Genomic DNA, 20,565 nt, shown 5'->3' with positions numbered 1-20,565 from the left:
ACTAGGTACAGGTGGCTACCTTAAGAAGAATAGTAAGGTGTACAGGACTCTTGTTTCTGAGACTGCTTCCATAGGAACCCCAAAAATAATCAGTTTGGAAATACGAGGTCAGTGTCATTAAGGAGTAAAGGATAATATAAATCTTTAAGTTCTGAAAGATTCTTATGACTTTGGTCTTAGGCTTGTTTGTTTTGAATAGTTGTGCCATAAAGTAACTCAGAAATAGAAGGAACCCTACAATGGCCACTATGCAAGAATTGTTCAAACCCCTGCTCTTCCACTACAGAGCTGTACATTGTTGGGTGAATCATTCTTTAGTTTCTCCGTTTACTTATTACATATAAGAAAGGGATTGGAGATATGCAGAACCTCCCAAGATAATTGTGTCAGGGAGGATGCTGACTGGGCTCCTGTTCCTGCTATTCCTACTTGAGTCCTCAAAGATCCTGGAATATATATTTAACATATTAGCTACTGTTTAGGCTTTCTTTGAAAGAAAAGTGTTCTATAGCTTTTAAAAAGCATTAGCTTAGATGTTTCCAATTATTATTAGACTTATAGACTAGGACTCTATTAAATATATTTGATTATTCATTGATTGAAAACAATGTTTATGAATGCCTTATATCAGGGGTCCTCAAACTTTTTAAACAGGGGGCCAGTTCACTGTCCCTCAGACCATTGGAGGGCCGGACTATAGTTTAAAAAAAAACTATGAACAAATTCCTATGCACACTGCACATATCTTATTTTGAAGTAAAAAAACAAAACGGCAAAAACACCCGCATTTGGCCCGCGGGCCGTAGTTTGAGGACGCCTGCCTTATATGAACCAAGAACTTTGCTTCAATAAGCATTGTGAATACCAAGGGGAACAAGATTAGCAAGATCCTGATCTCGGATTTTCTAATATTGTGGAGAAGTCTAACAATAGACAAGATCATTGCAGGTTGTGATAAATGCAATGATAGAAATAAACAGGGTACTGAAAAGGAATAACTGCTTAAAGGAAGGGAAGCTGACTAGTTAAAGGTAGAGAAGCCTATTTCCACTAGAGCAGTAAGAGAAGCCTTCTTGGATAAGGGGAGATTAAGTTAAGACCTGAAAAATGAAAAGGAGACATTCATGCAAAGAACTTTGGGAGATCCTTCAAGGTTGATGGAATAAAAAGGACTAAGACATGGAGGTGAGGACGATCTAGATATTTTTGTAAAACTAAAAGGAAGTTGTTACAGCAGCAGCATAGTAAATACTGAAAAGTTGTCTGAGATGAGTTTGACAAAATAGATAAGAAACAGATCATGAAGGAGTTTTTAAACCATGGTAATAAGTTTGGATTTTATTCAAAGTGTAGTGGCATGCCATTGAAAGGTTCCAAGCAGAAGAGGAGCATAGTCTTCAAAGGGAATCACTCTATAACCTCTAAACTTTGTTTAATAATAGCTAGTGTTGTTGGCTATCTCAAGGGATAAAATAAGTTCCAGGGACTAAATAGAACAAAATAAATTTGAATTACAAAAGCTTGTTATGTACCAAGACAGTTTAATGAGGAAAGAATGATCTTTTGAACAAATGGTGCCGCAAAACAACTGGATACTTGCATGCAAAAACATAATGGACCCTTACTTACACTACGCTCAAAAATTAATTCAAAATGGATCACAGTGCTAAATGTAAGAGCTAAAACTATAAATGTCTTGGAAGAAAACATGGGTATAAATCTTCATGACCTTGGGTTATGCAAAGTTTCCTTAGATAACACCAAAAGTACAAGTGACAAAATAAAAAATAGATATATTGTACTTTAGTAAAATCAAGTCTTATACTTCAAAGAACACCATCAAGACAGTGAAAAGACTCCCTGGAATCTTATCCCATGGAATGGGATAAAATACTTGCAAATCATATATATAAAGAGACTTGTATCCAGAATATAAAAAGAACTCTTACAACTCAGTAATAAAAAGACAAATAACCCAATTGAAAAATGAGCAAAGTATTTAAACAGCTATTTCTCCAAAGAAGATATACAGTTGGCTAGTAAGCACATGAAAAATGCTCAATACTATTCACTATGCAAATAAAACCACAATGAAATACCACTTTACATCCACTAGGATGGCTATCAAAAACAAACAAATATACAAAAAAAGAAAAGAAAAGAACAAGTGTTGATGAGGATATAAAGAAATTGGAAACCTCTTATATCACTGGTGAGATGTAAAATGGTGCAACCACTTTGTAAATCCATTTGGCAATTTCTCAAAATGTTAAACATGGAATTACAGTGTGCCCCAGCAATTCCACTCTTGGTGTATACTCAAGAGAATTGAAGAGAGGGTTCAAATTAAAACTTATACAACCCAAATGACTATCAACTGATGAATTAATCAATGTTTATTAATTAATTCTATCCATACAGTAGGCTATTATCTATATATATAAAAGCCTAAGTGACTGGAATGCTAGAATAACCAGAACAACCGGTTGCTGTGACGCACACTGACCACCAGGTGTCAGATGCTCAACACAGGAGCTGACCCATGGTGGTCAGTTCGCTCCCACAGCCAACTTCCTACAGCCGGCCAACCTCCTGCAGTTCCTCCCCCCTTCTTCCCCCCCCCCCTCCCCCCCAGTCCAGCAGCCAGCAGGAAGGCCCTGGCCAGCCCTGATCACCAGCCAGGCCTAGGGACCCCACCCATGCATGAATTTCATGCACCAGGCCTCTAGTTTGGCAATAAAAAGGAATGATATATTCATACATTCATACATGGTGTAACACTGATGAACTTGAAAACATCATTCCTAGTGAAAGAAGCCAGTGATAAAAGACCACATATTACAGGAAATGTCCCAAATAGGCAAATCCGTAGAGACAGGCAGTGGTTTAGCGGTTGCCTAGGGCTGGAGGTATTTGGAGGAAAAGGGAAGTGACTATTTATGGGTACTGGGCCTCTTTTGGGGGTGATAAAAATGTTCTAAAATTTATTTTGGTGATGGTTGCAGAACTTGTGAATATACTAAAAATCATTGAATTGTACACTTTATTTTATTTTATTTTTAATATATTTTATTGATTTTTTACAGAGAGGAAAAGAGAGGGATAGAGAGTTAGAAACATCGATGAGAGAGAAACATCGATCAGCTGCCTCTTGCACATCCCCTACTGGGGATGTGCCCGCAACCAAGGTACATGCCCTTGACCGGAATCAAACCTGGGACCCTTGAGTCCGCAGGCCGACGCTCTATCCACTGAGCCAAACCGGTTTCGGCGAGTTGTACACATAATACGGTACATGAATTATATTTCAATAGAGTAGTTAAAAATAGATGTGATGAGTTACGTCTGAGACAATACAGCTACTCACACAAAGTTTTAAATAATCAACAGGAAATCCCAACTCCATCCTCTATTTTATGAGTAGACTGAACATCAAGTCAACTATTCTTTCTCAATGTGACTTTCATATAAAAACACTCATTTTTGTAATTATTAAAGAAATCTGTTAAAACATGCACATTGTCGAAAACGTTGCTATTTTTCTAGTCTGCTCTGCAAACTTCTAAATACACAAAATAGTTGTGGTCATGCTCACTTTTAAAAGGCAACATTTTATATCAAAATATTACTTATGTGTTTCAGAACAGGCACTAAAATGAACCAACTAGTATCAGTGGAAGTTTAATAAACCCTCCAAAACAGAAAAGAAGAAAGAAAAAAACACACCTATCTTTAAATGGGGGGAAAAAGTGAACAAAAGAACCAGGGGAGATCTTTCTCTTAATCATAAGAGAAAAAAATGCAGTCTAAAATACAGACAACCTCTCTTCTCACCCATACGTGAAAAGGTTCTGTGTAGCTCCATTATTGAGCTCTTCAGTATGTCTGGTCCTTTCTAAGATTTAAATGCGTCATCTCATTTAATCTTAGTAACCCTTTGAACAATTAGTATTACACCCCTTTTTTGTAACAGGAAACTGAGGCCTTTAGAAGTTAAATAATCTACCGATGGTGACAGAGCCAGAATATGAAACTGCAGCAGTCTGACTTTTAAAAGCTCACACCATTAACCTCTGTGACAGTTAATCAGCCTCATTTTAAAAGTTTGTACTAGCCACAAGGAAGTCTCAGGTTAGTGCAACTATAATTTCAACCTCTGGATGCAGCTAGAACTACAGCAATAGAACTTAACCACTTTGGCGTCTAAATTGAGTGACTTTCTGAGACTAGAAGAGCATTTGTTCAGGAGCAGAGGGCATGAGTCATTTCCTTAGGTATCTGTTTATTCGTTCAACAAATATTTATCAAGAGCCTACATAGCACAGTGGTAAACCACAATTTATTTCTTGTCTACATCATTTTTTGCAGTTTGCCAAGCTTTGGGACACAAGTTTGAGATTTCCATTTTCATTTCCAACTGATGCAAGGAATACTGTGATTAATTATTACCCATTTTAGGACTTGCAACCTGGCTTACTGTGGATCTCATTGTTGACCTGCAAATGCACATGACATCTAAAATATTTTATTTACTTTCTACTAAACATAAGAGTGTATATTGAACTTCTAGTCTACTTTTGTATAAACAAAGTAGAATGAAATGAAATATTGTTTTAAACAGTTTAATATGACTACCTCCTTTCCCTCCATGTATTTTTCTCCCTTTTCATTCCACAGATCAAAGAATTTCTCTTTAATCCTCTACTCCAGTAAAAATGTTGAGTTCTCTTGACCATGATTATATATATTTTGTAACCCTATACATTGAATAAGATATTGAACCCACATTACCTCATAGAGATACTGAAATGATGCCTTTGGATTTACTTTAATTATTTTCTTGCTAATCAAAATGTGTATGCTGAAACCAAGTAGTTTTCTCCCTCTAATAAATAAATAACTGTTTAATTTTGTCTATCTTGGCCAGTCCGTATATGTGAATTTTACTCACTAGTAACAGCTGTGCCTCTAAGTCATCATGACCTCTTTTTAGATGATTAGACAAACATAATATTGTGGAAAAGTAACTCTCATCTTAATCTTCAATTCAATAATCATGTAATATAAGTATTTAAACATCCTATCTAGTACTTTCTGTAACAATTTGTGTACTTTTTTTATATTGAATATTCAGGGACCTGAAGGAATTGTGGGAATTCCAGGTCAAAGAGGTCATCCGGGAAAAAAGGTAAAAATTTTTATGTTATTTTATGCTGGTTTTCTTTCCCCTGATATGCTCAGAGCCCCATAGAATGCTGTGATTTTATTTGCATGATATATAAAGTAATAAAGATATAAATTTACCTTAAAAAAAGGACATTTGTATAAATTCATACTTAATTCCTCTTAGGAGTACTAATCACCTTAATTATATGAAGGCACATTTTCCACTTTGTAGTTTCTAGAAAGATATTTGCCTTTCCTTCTGGTTGCCAAAATTTCTTTAGTAGACCATAAGCCAGAAAAAAGAGAAAAGGAAAATAATATACCATTTGTGCTTTTTAATAACAACTTCAATAAAATGTTTTAGAAAAAGAAATATGATTAGAATTATTTCTGGATTATTGTGTTTCTTTAGTTGAACAGGTTAATAATTGGTTTTATGTTTTCCATATATTAACTAAAAAACACAAATGAAAAATGTTTTATTTGCTCCCTTCATATTTTATTTTAAAATTTACATATTTTTAAAATTTTAGTACATCAAAATTAAAAGTTCATCTCTATGTGGGGTCAGTAACTTAAGTATTGGTGAGACATGGAAATGATTTTTCCATTGTATTAATCAGTTCTATACTACATCATTGTACTAAAATCCATAATGTCTAATAATATTTCATTTTTTGCATGAACTTTTGGAAACAAGGGTTGCGTGATACTTCTAAACCTGAATACTTTTACTATAATTAACTTCAATCACATCATATTCTAGTTCCCAAATCCCAATTCTATTATTTCTGCTAATATACACCTAGTACATCCTTCTCATAATTTGGGAACAGTATAAGGGTAATAAAAGGTAAAGAAAAATGAATGAAGTGAATTTTAGTTGCCATTCTTTCTCATGAATAGTAAAGTCTCTTTTCAGTATACATAATTTTATGCCTAAAATCAACATTAGAAATGGGACAGTGCAGGCACCCTTAGGAAATAACCTGCACCCTTAGGAAAGCCTGTAAATGATTATGAATACTAAAAACGTTCTCACTGACTCTGATCACAGTTTAGTTTTTCTTTGTGTGTATTTGAATATCAATAATAGAACACGGGGTTCCCACGTTCAGAAAATGAATTATATCTCTTAATGTTGTTTAAGAGCAGCTATGTTTTGGTGCTAGAGAATCATCAGTCAGCCTAATGGAAAACAGAAGATAACTGGTTTTTAGAAGGATGTAAAATTATATGAAAATGTTACAGATTTTTAAAGGCAAACTCCAAACCAGTGAGTGATGATCCTGAACACACTGTACAGAACTGCGCACTAAAGCCTTTTTGCATTAAACAGATCTTTGTGGCACTGAAGTTCTCTATAGAAACCCAGGCTTCTCAATAGGGCCTATATTTTCTCGTGGTTATAATCAATATATGCATGCATGCAGACATTCATACAGATATGCATACATACACAAATTTCAAAATAAAAAACTTGGTTATTTTTAACTCAGATCTCCTCTGCTTGTTTGGCCAAAATAATTTTATAAATTCTTTTTCCAAAATGACTTTTAATTATATTTTTAAGATAACCTATTTGGTGATGGTATGTTATGTTATTATCATCAGTGGTGGTCTGTAGTACTATTAAGTTAAAGCAAAGTTACTATTCATAGCATTTCGCTTACAGAATATTATCTGGAGTCATTCAGGTATATGACATAATTAATTATTCCAAGTATAAATTTGTTTTTCCTTCCTTTTTTCTCTTATTAATGACATCCACAGGGTGATAAAGGACAAATAGGGCCCACAGGAGAAATTGGAAGCAGAGGCGCTCCTGGACAGGCTGGGGAAAGTGGTCCTAAGGGTGCCAGAGGAACCAGAGGTGCTGTGGTGAGTATTTGATTGGTTTCCAGAACTAAGTTCACTGTGGATGGAAAAGAAATGTATCCATGTCCTTAAAGCTTCATTCCTTGATTAATTTTACAGAAAAAGCAATAGTTCCATTGAAAATAATCTACCTCCTTGGGATGTGGAGAATTGTAAGCATTCCACAGTACTTAAATGGCTTAGTGGTTTCTGGACACGAAAAGGGAAAGGGGAAAAAACTTAAAATGGAAATAAAATATGAAATGAGGTTTAAAAATATCAGGTTATAACTCTTAACCTAAGTAGGAAAGTTTATATGCCTTGCACTTAAAATCGGGATTTAACATCTGTATAAAACTCCGCTGGCGTGGCTGACAAATTACTTTAAAAATTAGGTTTACTCGAAAATGGGTTTTCTTTATATGCTTGGACTCCAGGTGCTTATCTAGAGATGATTTTTCTAACCACTGTGATAAATCTCCATAATGTCTATAATATTTCATCTTTTGAAAGAACTTTACATGATGTTGGAAACAAGGATAGTGTGATACTTCTGAACCTGTAATAGCAGATTTATGTTGCTAATGTGTTGGGGCCCGTTCAGAAAATCACAGCATGAGAGATGCAAACTACTTAAGAGATTATCCAATTTAGTCTTTTCACTGTTTCATAAGCTTATTTACAAAATGAATGTGTATTTCCTACTCTCCATTTAAGTGTCACACAAATGCCAGATGTTTCTCCAAGGCCTGCTGGAGAACATTGCATGAGTCATCTGTTGGAGGACGGTTTGCCTCCTGCTCATTTTAAGTATTTCATCCCTTACTGCCATCTAACTACTCCAGGCCTTTTTCCTTCCCTTTGCTTGAATTAATAATATTTTTCTCTCTTTGAATTATGCATTCAAAAACATTAAATAATGTGATAACTTTTAATACACATAAGTTAATTTATCCAGAGTATTGCCTTTAATGTACTCTTCTACTTTGATTTTCTCTATAAAAAATATTCACTTTTTAAATTTTGACACATTCCCAAACTACCTTCCCAAGAGGTTTCTCCAAATTTACACTTTTATCACCAATACTTCAGATGAATCTTTTTAATGTTTCATAATTTGATAAATAAAATAGTATATTTTATTTTTTTCTATTTACATTTTCCTGATTGCAGCTCGGTAATTTGTATTGTTTTCCCTTGAAGTTGCCTAGTCATATGCACTGTACATGTTTTTCTATTAGGTTGCAGTCTTTTTCCTGTTGATTTGCAATAACTCCTTATGTATTTTATATGTTGTATTTTATTAAATGTGCTGCAAAATATGTCACAAATATAATCCCTTTCATTTATCCTTTAATATTGTTTAATTGTCACATAGTCATATTTGTCAGTCTTTTTCTGTATAGTTCTAGGTTTTATTTTATTTGTTAAAATGCCTTCCTTCCCTAAAGTATATAAAAATATTCTTCCATATCTTTCTTGTAATATTTTTATAGCTTTATTTTTACCCTTAATTCTTCAAAACATACAGAGGTGTTTTTTTTTTTACTATGATAGTAATTGTAAAGGACTCAATTTTTTTGGCTCAAATTGAGACAACCAACTATCCCAACACATTTAATAAACAAGCAGTCAATTTCCCACTTTTCTGAAATGCTACCCTTACCATAAACTAAATTCTCAAATATCCATTGGTCTGCTTTTCTTCTCTCTCTTTTCTTCTCTCAATCATTAGTTTATTTGGGGGTCAATACCACATTATTTAAATTATTGTGTTATTGCAATATCGTTTGAGATAAATATTCCATAATTCATTTTTTCTGAAAAGTTTGGCTCTTAACTACAATTTCCTCTTTCATGTAAACTTTAGAATCAGCTCAAGTTCCTTTAATATTTAATCTTTCAATAGAAAAACACCATATGTCTTTCCATTCATTACTCATATCTTCTTATATATCCTTCAATAAAGTTTTATTTTCTTTATCTCTGTTCTTATACCTTTCTTGTTAGGTTTATTGTTGGTTTCTTAAGGATTTTATTATATGTAATCCTTTTTCCATTACACCTTATTGGTGCTATGTAAGAAGTCTACTTTATATTATATTTTTATATTTTGACTTTATATTCACTTTAATCAGTTTAGGTGATTCTCATGGGTTCTTTAGGTAAATATTCATATCACCTCCTCTTACTTATTATCCTGTCTATTACATTAAACTTCTGGTTAGTGTAATATTTGGCTAGTCAGATACCCATTCTGTGCCTTAATTTACTCATCTCCTATTTATTTTGAGACTCAAATAGAAGAGTTGATGTGGAAACTGTTTGATATGATGAAAGCTAAGACATTTTTCAAATCATTGTTTTTGCTTTTTTTTTTTTTTTTTTGGTTGTCTGAGTCATCTTTTCAGGAGTTTAAAGGCATTTACTAAATAGCCTATAATGTGTGTGGTTTACTCATCTGTAAAATATTAATAATAGGAATCATGGAGTGATTATTGCACACAAGTGTTTAACCATTTCTATTTTAACAACTTTGACCAGAGCTAAAACTGTTGATCAAAGCATCTGAAACTACCAATGAGTACAGAGTTGCCCTGTTCCAGTCGTGACAGTATCAAAAACTAGCAGGCTTCATTCCCTAATATTCAGTGAAGCACATCTACCAAAATTTGACAAATACAAACTACATTTCCAAGAACTTGCTAGAAACCTGCAGGATTCTGACAATTGGAAGCATTTTTCTTAATATGATTAAGGATGTTTATGCCTGATGTAAGCCAAAGAGACATTTTTTTGTGGGACTTTTGTGGCTCAGAAGAAAAATGAGGCAAAAGTTAGAGTGCGATTTTTTGTTTTCCCATTTCAGACTAGGTGGAATTTTGTGCCATAAAGAAATCTAAATTTTAAATAATAGAGGTATAAGTCTAATGATTTAAACAATTATCTATTTTCTCTCTAATATTGTTTTTTAGGGACATTTAGGATTAATGGGACCTGATGGAGAACCAGGAATTCCAGGATATAGAGTAAGCAATTCTAATCCTACCTAATAATAATAAAATATGCAAATTGACCATACCTCCAACACACCCACAAGCCATGCCCACAAGCCACGCCCACCATCCAATCAGAGCGAGTATGCAAATTAACCCAAACCAAGATGGCTACAGCCACAGAGAGCAAGGTTTCCTAGGTAACAGAGGAAGCCAAGCTTTCTGCCAGCCGTTGCGGGCCTAAGCCTCCACTCAAGCTACAAAGTTTCAATTATAGAAGGTAAACAAATTCAAACAAATGGCGGCAGAATGGAGCTTGAGAGAGCAGGCCAGGGTTGCCACCGGCAACAGGGGAAGCAAAGCTTTCCGCACACCATGGCCGGGCCCACCCGCTTAAGGCAACAAAGTTTCAATTATAACCCCAACACAAATGGCTGCCAGCCTCAGAGGGAGCCCCAGGCTTGGCTCCGCTCCAGGCTACAAAGTTTCAATTGTAGAAGGAAAATAAATTCCAGATACCAGGGCCTCCGCTTGGGTTGCCAGGCGGTGTGGCCGGCCTGCAAACCACCACAGGCCCCTCGCTCAGGCCGCCCCATGCCCCAAGGGAACCCCCACCTGATCTGGGACACCCTTCAGGGCAAACCAGCTGGCCCCCACCCCTGTACCAGGCCTCTATCCTATCTAATAAAAGAGTAATATACAGATTAATCATCACTGCAACACACAATATAGCTGCCCCCATGTGGTCAAAGATCCTGCCCCCATGTGGACACAGGATAGCCACCACAAGATGGCCAGCAGGAGAGGGCAGTTGGGAGGCACCTGGCCTGCAAGGTAGGGCAGTTGAGAAGGACCAGGCCTGCAAGGGAGGGCAGTTGGAGGTGATCAACCCTGTAGGAGAGGGCAGTTTGGGGTGACCAGGCCGGCAGAGGAGGGAAGTTGGGGGCAAACAGGCTGGCAGCAGAGTGGTTAGGGGGTGATCAGGCTGGCAGGCAGAAGCGGTTAGGGGCAATCAGGAAGGCAGGCAGGCAAGCAGTTGGGAGCCAGCAGTCCTGGATTGTGAGAGGGATGTCCAACTGCCCATTTAGGCCCGCTCCCAGGGATCGGACCTAAACGGGCAGTTGGACATCCCTTAAGGGGTCCCATATTGGTGAGGGTACAGACTGGGATGAGGGACAACCACCCTCCGTGCATGAATTTCGTGCACTGGGCCTCTAGTCCTATATAATAAAAGGCTAATATGCAAATAGACCGAACAGTGGAATGACCAGTTGCTATGACATGCACTGACCCACAAGGAGCAGATGCTCAATGCAGGAGCTGCCCCCTGATGGTCAGTGCACTCCCACAGGGAGAGTGCTGCTCAGCCAGAAGCCAGCTCATGACTGGCGAGCGCAGCGGCGGTGACGGGAGCCTCTCCCGCTAAGCTGGAAGGCAGATATCCCCCGAGGGGTCCTGGATTTCAAGAGGGCACAGGCTGGGCTGAGAGACCCTCCCTTCCCCACTTCCCCTCTCCAGTGAGCTAATGTCATGCACTGGGCCTCTAGTTGAAAATAAAGTATATATTTGCATGAAAACATTTATATAAAGATGTTATCCCAAGTATGAAAATTAAGATGAAATCTCCCTGATAGACCTTTTAAGCATATTAGGCCTCATCTCCTTATAGAGTGAATCCTATTTTTCTTTCAAAATAGTGCAATATCTAATAGGGTGGCCCTGGTGGTTTTAGGTAGAGCATGCACAAATATTATTGAGAATGTCTACTCACTTGTCCTTTTGTTAGGGCCATAAAGGTCAACCAGGACTTTCTGGGTTGCCAGGACCTAAAGGAGAAAAGGTATGTGTGTGTGTATATTGATTTTTTAATCCTAAAGTTAAACATTGAATTCATGTGTTTTTTCTGAAAGTATGCATGGCAACTGTTTCAAAGAATAAAAGAAGCTCTTTTCAATTTAGGAAGTATTGCAAATTCTAGAAGAAAAACAAAGAAATAGCAATGGGTGAAAAATTTTAATAAATCATTAAAATGTCTTCCATAGGTTGTTTCAAGATTGAGGTGAAATACTATACGTATATTAAATTATTTTGCAACCTGTAAAGTTTTATAAAAGTAAAATTAAGTTGTTATTGAAAGAGATTGGGGGACTCTAGATTAAATGACTAACCATAGTACATTTATAGTAAAAAGTTTTGTGAGTTAAGAATAACTACAACAGTACTCCGCTTGATTTGTAACATCATTGGAAACCTGACACAGAAAAATCTTAAGCTGCTTTTTATGCAAGTAAAGCAGATTGACACTTCCAAGGAGAACCTCATATGAATTACAACTATGAATAAAATATCATATGCTGAGTTTTGTAGGTAAAACTTTTCTATTTAAAAAAGATAAAACCAGGTTGTATATTTCATGACATATTAGAAAATGAGAGGCTGTATATTGTGCTGATTATTTTACTAACTTGTTGCTTTGTAAATCATTATCTTCGTTATAGGGTTACCCAGGAGAAGATAACACAGTCCTGGGACCACCTGGGCCTCGAGGTGAACCAGTAGGTCTTTTTCTAAAATTATTTTGATGTTCAAGATAAAATGTAATTGCTATAATAGATTCAAAACATCAGTCACATCCTTTCAAAGAATTTTATTTTGTTACTTTTGTAACATGATTTTTATAGAACAGCAGTATCTGGAGCGACATAATCTAAATATGAAAGCTGTTTATATGCAGGTCAAGGTCCTTTGTACAATATGTAAGTTTAATACAGTGACTTTCTAAATCTAACGTTCAGCATTAAATGCATGATAACCCCTTTTATAGAGATTATTTAAAAATGACATACCGTAGACATTTTAGGGGAGATATTTCTTTAATCATCAAATTCAGATTTATTTCTGAAGTATTTTTAAAAATCTGATTTGTCCCCTTTTTACAGTAGTTTACACACAGCAAATGATTTAGATTCATTTACTGGTAACCTGAGGGCCTGGAGGTGGGGTGGAAGCTGGAGCTGGCTGGAAGAGATTAACCCTGGGGGAAAAAGAAAGACCAATGTAATACTTTCAACAATAAAGATTTTTTTTAAAAAAAAAAAAGACTCATCTAACCAGTTTTTAGAACTAATACTTTTTAAAGATCACTTATCTACAGTCTCCTAATTAAGCATTTTAAGGGCTGACTGTAACAATGGTGTTTTTTTTTAAATAGCTATTGTATTCGTGCACTGCTGGTGGGAAGGCAGACTGGTGCAGCCACTGGAGAACAGTATGGAGTTTCCTCAAAAAGTTAAAAATGGAACTCCCATTTGACCCAGTAATCCCACTTATAGGAATATATCCCAAGAAACCAGAAACACCAATCAGAAAGGACATATGCACCCCTATGTTCATAGCAGCACAATTTACAATAGCTAAGATTTGGAAACAGACTAAGTGTCCATCAGCAGATGAGTGGATTACAAAACTGTGGTATATCTACACAATGGAATACCATGCTGCTATAAAAAAGAAGGAACTTTTACCATTTGCAACAGCATGGATGGAACTGGAGAGCATTATACTAAGTAAAATAAGCCAGTCGGAGAAAGATAAATATCATAAGATCGCATTCATTTGTGGAATATAATGAACAACATAAACTGATGAACAAAAATAGATCCAGAGAGAAGGTAGCACTGAATAGACCGTCCAACCTCAGAGAGAAGGCAGGGGAAGGGGGTGGGGTTAGAGATCAACCAAAGGACTTGTATGCATGCATATTAGCATAACCAATGGGCACAGACATTGGGGCGGTGGGGGCTTGCCCTCAGGGGTGGGAGTGGTGCGGGGGAGGGCCCAATCTGGGGAAAAAGGAGACATATGTAATACTTTAAACAAATAAACAAAAAAAATAGCTATTGTAAAAAATTAAGTGAATAAATAAGAATGCTTAGTTGACAGAAATAAATATAATTGGTTAAATTTTCCAGTTTTCACATGATATTATATAGGATAAAAGAATCCTCAAGGCCTAGCTGGTTTGGCTCAGTGAATGGAGCATCGGCTTGTGGACTGAAGGGTGCCGGGTTTGATTCCGGTCAAAGGCACATGCCTGGGTTGCGGGCTCCATACCCAGTAGGGGGCATGCAGGAGGCAGCCGATCAATGATTCCCTCTCATCTTTGATGTTTCTATCTGTCTCTCCTTCTCCCTTCCTCTCTGAAATCAATAAAAGTATATATTTTTTAAAAGAGAATGCTCAAGCAGAAAGATCAGAATATGTAGTCACTCCAGATATTTTGAACTGGATTTTTAGTGGATGTTGAAAGTTATACATTGTTATAGAAATAGAAAGGAAAGATTCTAGAATTTTTCTGATTAAATCAAGCCATTTCGAATGCCTAGAGGCAAACTTGTCTTTGAGAATATATAAGCCCTAGCTGGTTTGGCTCAATGGATAGAACATGGGCCTGTGGACTGAAGGGTCCCAGGTTCGATTCCGGTCAAGAGTACATGCCTGGGTTTCGGGCTAGATCCTTAGTGGGGGCCATGCAGAAGGCAGCCAATCAATGGTTCTCTCTCATCAGTGATGTTTCCATCTCCCTTTCCTTTTTTCTCTGAAATCAATAAAAATATTTTTTTAAAAAAAATTTTAAGAATATATAAGATTCTTTATTAAAAGAGAAGGCTCTAATCCTCTGAGGGGGAAAAATATGGAAATAATGAAGAAATTTAAAAGCAAATGGAAAAGTATGGGTAAATGGAGTATAGTAGTACTTCTTTTCTCCAGATTCAGCTTTGCAAGGATCAAAGAATGTCACTGAAACTTAATAAATATATTAAAAGTCTAACATAACACTGGTGATTTTAACTAATATACATGGGACAAATGGGAAACTTAAACAAGATTCTAAATAATTAAAGCAGAATCAGAGATCATGGGTTTTACATTATGTCTATTATCTTTATTTTCCACAAAGGAATAAGTTCAAGTTTATCAACAAATTGTTCAGAATAAATTTTATGGTTTTCCTAACTGATTTCAATCTGAGTTTCTTTTCAGAAAGTAGATCCTGGTATGTGATAATTGATTTTTTCAAGTGCAATTTAAGCTAGATCATTTGAACAGCTTATCATATCAAAAATTTTATATTAAAATGTTAAGAAAAGTTAGAAGTATGAGTTTATTAGATTAATTTTTACATTAAGGATTAAAATTAATAAGTGTAGTGTTTATTAGGTTAATTTGTGTCTTTAAGATTTTTAAATTTCACAGATTAGAGAATAAATAATATAATTAATGATTAAGAACTGTAAAGTATAGTAAGTGAAATTAAATGGCTGAGTGGTCCTGTTTAAATCTTTTTTAATCATCTTAAATTAAGTAAGAATGCAAGTAACTTTGACACTATGTATAACATACTTAATTCATCTGAATATTTATATTTTTTCATAGTCTAATACCATTTATATAAATTAAATACTATTTGGAGAATACTTTTTTATTTTTTGTTGACTATATTGGGATGACTTTGGTTAATAAAATTATATAGGTTTCAGGTGTACAATTTTATAATACATCATCTGTATATTATATTGTATTCACCACCCAACGTCAAGTCTCCTCTCAACATTTCTGAAAATTTATATTTATTTATACTTCATTTTTAAAATATTTTTTCTAGCAGAATCATGAGAATCTCTTTTAAAATTCAATGCTTATGATGTTCTTTGTGTCATTGAGATTTAATCCTTTGAAATTACTTAATGGAACTTAATAAATTTATTATACATTTGGTTACAAATTTTTAGATTCAGTTGTGAAATTGATTGTTTTTGCATGTGGTCTCTGTAGGGTCCAATGGGGGAACAAGGAGAGAGAGGAGAGCCTGGAGAAGAGGGATATAAGGTAACCACTGCAAATTTCACACCTTGCTTCTAAGTTTGAATAGGGTTCTCTGTTGTTCTGCTCAGTTTCAAATGAAAATAAGCATCATTGAGATAATTAGTAATGTCATGTTTTTTTGATCCTAGAAGAAATCCAGCTCTTTGTGCTTTCTGTTCCTTCTTTCTAGAATCATCGTCATCTCCTCCCATTGCTGCTTTCTTCTCATCTTTCAGATGTCAGCTGAAATGTTACTTCCTGAGAGGCCTTCTCTAACTGCTCTTTCTATCCATCACTTTATATCATATTATCCTTGTTTATCCTTCATGACACTTAATGCTATCTATAATATCTTATTTTACATATTTGGGGGGGTTGTTTATTGTCTATCTCACACCACCAAAATTTAAGATCCATGAGTATAACACTGTCTTTTTCATTATTATATCCCCAATTTTTAGAACACAAAGTTCCTGGTATATAGTAGGAATTCAATAAAGAGTTGTCAGATGGATGGGTGAAAGTCATAATGTTCTCAAGCCTTATCTCAATTCTTACCATCACCCATTTTTAGAAGGACTTTATGTGACCAATTTAATCAGCCAAAATTAGACTGGAATTTATTCAGTGTCATTTTTTATTAGCACAGTTGTTTTGAGGATGTTCTGTATTCTTGCTCTATATCTTTTCACTTTCAGTTTATAATGTCAGTTGCTAAACAAAATCTGCTAACTCTCTTTTTATACTTCCTGCTTATTTCTTTGCTCACAATATTATCTGCTTGTTCACAATATTATATAATCTTTAGTTACATAAATCCTATTTATTTTTTATAATCTAGTTCAAACTCCCTCTTCTCTTGACCCACTCTAATAGCAATCTTTCCCTCTTATGTAATCCTAGAATATTTATTGTTTATAGAACTCATTCAACACAAAAATTTTACCATCTGCTGCAAAGTTTTTTGCTTACTACTTTTCACATGTAGGTATTTTAGCTTTCCGATTTGAATATGACTTCTTTTTTTCTTGTATAATGCCTTATTCTAAGCCCATAAATAATAGTACATCATACGTACATAAACATAATTCATTTTGAATAATAAATAATGGGATATTCTATCCAACATACCCCTCTTTCATGAAAAATATGTGTGATCCTGTCTGTATCGACATAAGAAACATTCAAACCTGTAGAAAATTTCTATGAGTTTATTTGAGCCAAACTGAGGACAATTGCCTGGAAGCAAAATCTCAACAGATTGAAAAGTTCCAGAGAATGACAGTTTTGCACCTTATTTTAATCAAAAGAGGAAATGTAAGTGGGTTACGTGAAATCCATTGGTGATAGATTGTGGAGGCAGGAGAAAGCAAGGGCAGGAGCCTCTGGGATTGGATAAAAAGTAAAATGATAGACAGGTACTTCTTTTCCATAGACGGGCACAGGTTAGTTAGCAGTCACCAACTCAATAACCACGAGGGCATTTGTCACCTCAGTGGAGCGGAGCAGTGCCTGTGCTTTGAGGGGTCCGGTAAAAGGACATTATTTTGACATTCCAAAGGTATTTTATTATAGTTGCAAAATGACAACAGAGAGGCTTCGTTAAGGTGAACCTTTGTCAGGGAAGATTTCTAGCCTAGGGCATGACTACTCACCATAAACTGCTTTTAGTTAAAAAGTTTTAATTTCAAACCATCCTTTGTGGTTACTTTCAGCCTCTGAGTTGTGAGACTGCCACACAGGCCTCCTCTGAGCTTGTCAGGTTTAGTATGTGGCCACTTTTGCTCCACATCTGAAAGGAAGACTTAGCCAGATTGAATGGATAGCTAGTATGTAAATAACTATGATTAATGAACTGACTTTTCTCAAGCCTGAAATCTGAAAGAACAACTTTTACTTCCTCAAACTCTCTTTGAAGCAAATGTTGAAAGTAGCTCTAAATGTTTGTGAAATTGTTGTGATGGCTATCTTCTGTTTCCAATTTATATAACATCTGTATCTACAAGTGTTTCCTAATCCAATGAATCCAGTGGGTTTACTTAAAATTAGCTTTTCTTTGGGTTGTGACACCAACCCACTGCTTTCCAGCATCATTTGAGAAGGTTAAACTTCCTTAGCTTTTGCTGTGACTTCTCACAACATTTTCAGGAAAATCAGGTTCTTGCAATATCTTTTTTTGGCCTCTACCAACTACAAACCATTAGGTAGTTAAATCAGCATATTTACTGGCAAACGGTTAACTATTCTACTGGGAGAAGGAAAGAGTCTCTTCACTGGCTGGCAGAAGCGAAAACCCTGGCCCCATTCTTCTAGATAGTCACATATCCTACAGAAATACTTCATCAGAGGAAAACTTTTCCCTCCGTTCACTTTGGAATCTATTTCTCCTTTCTCGTTCCAAAAAGACTGCTGATGAAGTTTTCAATTGGGGATGTTTCCTATACTGGTTTGAACCCCATCTTTCTTTCTGTGTTGTTCTATGCTAGTCTGTCTTATTCTGTCCTTAGGTTATAGAGATCATTTTACCATTTGCTGATGGTTCTATTCTAAACATTTGTCTCATGCCAGACCACATTAACTTTATTGCTTAGAAATATCAAATTCATGAATATTCACACTTGTTTCCTGCCAAGTTTTCCCAAACACTAGTTTGATTCACTTAGGGGAATTATGCTTCACTTAGAGTTAGGTTATTCTGTTGTAGCTGCAGGTTATATTTTTTAAATGTTTGCTTTTCTTTTTTTCTTCAGAGCAGTTTTGTTATTTTATTTTTCATTAAAATTATTGGGGTGACATTAGTGTACATAGTGTACAATTCTGTGATACATGATCTGTATATTGCATTGTGTGCCCACCATCCAAAGTCAAATCATCTTCCATCACCATATATTTGGCCCCCTTTACCCTATACTAATTCCTCCCCTCCCTTTCCCTCTGATAATCACCATACTGTTGTCTGTGTCTATGAGTTTCAGTTTTCTATCCCATACATGAGTGAAATCATATGGTTCTGAGATTTTTCTGACTTATTTCACTTAGCATAATATTCTCAAGGTCCATCCATGTTGTCACAGTGGCAGTATTTCATCTTTTCTAATGGCTGAGTAGCATTCCAGAGTATACATACCACATCTTTTTTTATCAAATCGAAGGATACTTTGTTGTCTTCATGTCTTGGCCACTGTGAATAATGCTGCAATGAACATAGGGGTGCGAATAAATGTGTTTGAGGGATTGCTGGCTCATATGGTAACTGTATTCTTAATTTTTTTGGGAGCTGCCATACTCTTTTCCATAGTGGCTGTTCCAGTTTACATTCCCACCTGCAGTGACTGAGGGTTTGTTTTTCTCCACAACCTCTCTAACCCTTGTTATTACCTGTCTTCTTGATAATAGCCATTCTAACAGATATGAGGTGGTATGTCATTATAGTTGTGAAGTTGAACGTTTTTTTTATATATCTATTGGCCATTTGTATGTCTTCTTGGGAGAGGTGTTTGTTCAGGTCCTCTGCCTATTTTTTAATTGAATTGTTTGTTTGGTGTTAAGTTGTATGAGTTCTTTTTATATTTTGTATATTAACCCCTTGTCAGAACTGTTGTTTGCAAATACAATCTCACATTTGGTTGGTTGCTTTTTGTTTTGTCAGCAGTTTCTTTTGCTTTTTAGTTTGATATAGTCCCATTTATTTATTTTTGCCTTTACTTTCCTAAAATCTTTCTATGAGTTTAGTACCTATGTTTTCTTCTATGTAATTTATTGTTTCAGATTTTATATTTAGGTCTTTCATCCATTTTGAATTAATGTTTGTATATGGGGGCAAACTGTAGTCTAGTTTTATTCTTTTGTGTGTAGCTTTCTAATTTTCCCAGCACCATTTCTTAAAGAGGCTTTTTTTTTTCCATCATGTGTTTTTGGCTCCTTTGTCAAAAATTATTTGCCCATATACATGTGGTTTTATTTCTGGTGTATCAGTTCTGTTCGATGTGTCTGTTCTTCTGCCAGTACTATGCTGTTTTGATTATCATAGCTCTATAGTATAATTTGAAGTCAGGTAGTATGATACCTCCAGCTTCGTTCTTTTTCTCAGGATTGCTTTGGCCATTCAGTATCTTTTTTAGTTCCAAACAAATCTGATAATTTTTTGTTCTATTTCTTTAAAAAATGATATTGGTATTTTGATGGGAATTGCATTAAAATTGTATATTCCTTTGGGTAATATGGCCATTTTAACCATGTTTATTCTTCCAATCCATGGACACAGACTATCTTTCCATTTCATTGTGTCTTTTCTGTCTCTTTTAATATAATGCTTTGTAGTTTTCAGTACATAAGTCTTTTACATTCTTTGTTAAATTTATTCCTATGAATTTTATTCTTTTGGTTGCATTGCAAAAGGAATTGTGTGTGTGTTTTCCATTTGTTTCCTGAAATTTCATTGTTAGTATATAGGAAAACAGTGGATTTTTGTACACTGATTTTTGTATCCTGCAACTTTACTGTATTTGTTTATTATTTCTAGTATTTTTGGTGGTGTCTTTGGGGTTTTCTAGATACAAAATCATGTCATCTGCAAAAAGTGACACTTTTATTTCTTTATTTCCAGTTTTGATGCCTTTTATTTCTTTTTCTTGCCTGATAGATCTAGCTAGTACTTCCAGAACTATGTTTTAATAAGAGT

The 20,565-nt window shown here is 35.3% G+C and overlaps 1 protein-coding gene and 1 long non-coding RNA gene across 2 annotated transcripts in view; one reads left to right on the top strand and one right to left on the bottom strand.

Annotated features, from left to right (window-relative positions):
- Positions 1-11,827, bottom strand: part of LOC129150349 (uncharacterized) — a 43,668-nt gene extending 31,841 nt beyond the window's left edge. The window contains exon 1 of the long non-coding RNA XR_008557073.1: positions 11,791-11,827. This is a non-coding gene — a long non-coding RNA (uncharacterized LOC129150349). The remainder of the gene's footprint in view (positions 1-11,790) is intronic.
- COL24A1 (collagen type XXIV alpha 1 chain) overlaps positions 1-20,565 on the top strand; it is a 318,617-nt gene that overhangs the window by 228,214 nt on the left and 69,838 nt on the right. Inside the window, exons 38-43 of the mRNA XM_054721397.1 lie at positions 5,135-5,188; positions 6,940-7,047; positions 9,999-10,052; positions 11,806-11,859; positions 12,518-12,574; positions 15,855-15,908. Coding sequence (XP_054577372.1) covers positions 5,135-5,188; positions 6,940-7,047; positions 9,999-10,052; positions 11,806-11,859; positions 12,518-12,574; positions 15,855-15,908 — 381 coding nt within the window. The remainder of the gene's footprint in view (positions 1-5,134; positions 5,189-6,939; positions 7,048-9,998; positions 10,053-11,805; positions 11,860-12,517; positions 12,575-15,854; positions 15,909-20,565) is intronic.

This window comes from Eptesicus fuscus, chromosome 9 (assembly GCF_027574615.1).
Source record: "Eptesicus fuscus isolate TK198812 chromosome 9, DD_ASM_mEF_20220401, whole genome shotgun sequence".
In the NCBI taxonomy this organism is placed as follows: domain Eukaryota; kingdom Metazoa; phylum Chordata; class Mammalia; order Chiroptera; family Vespertilionidae; genus Eptesicus; species Eptesicus fuscus.
Note: the sequence above shows the minus strand (reverse complement) of the source record. Positions and strands in the feature narration are given on the sequence as shown.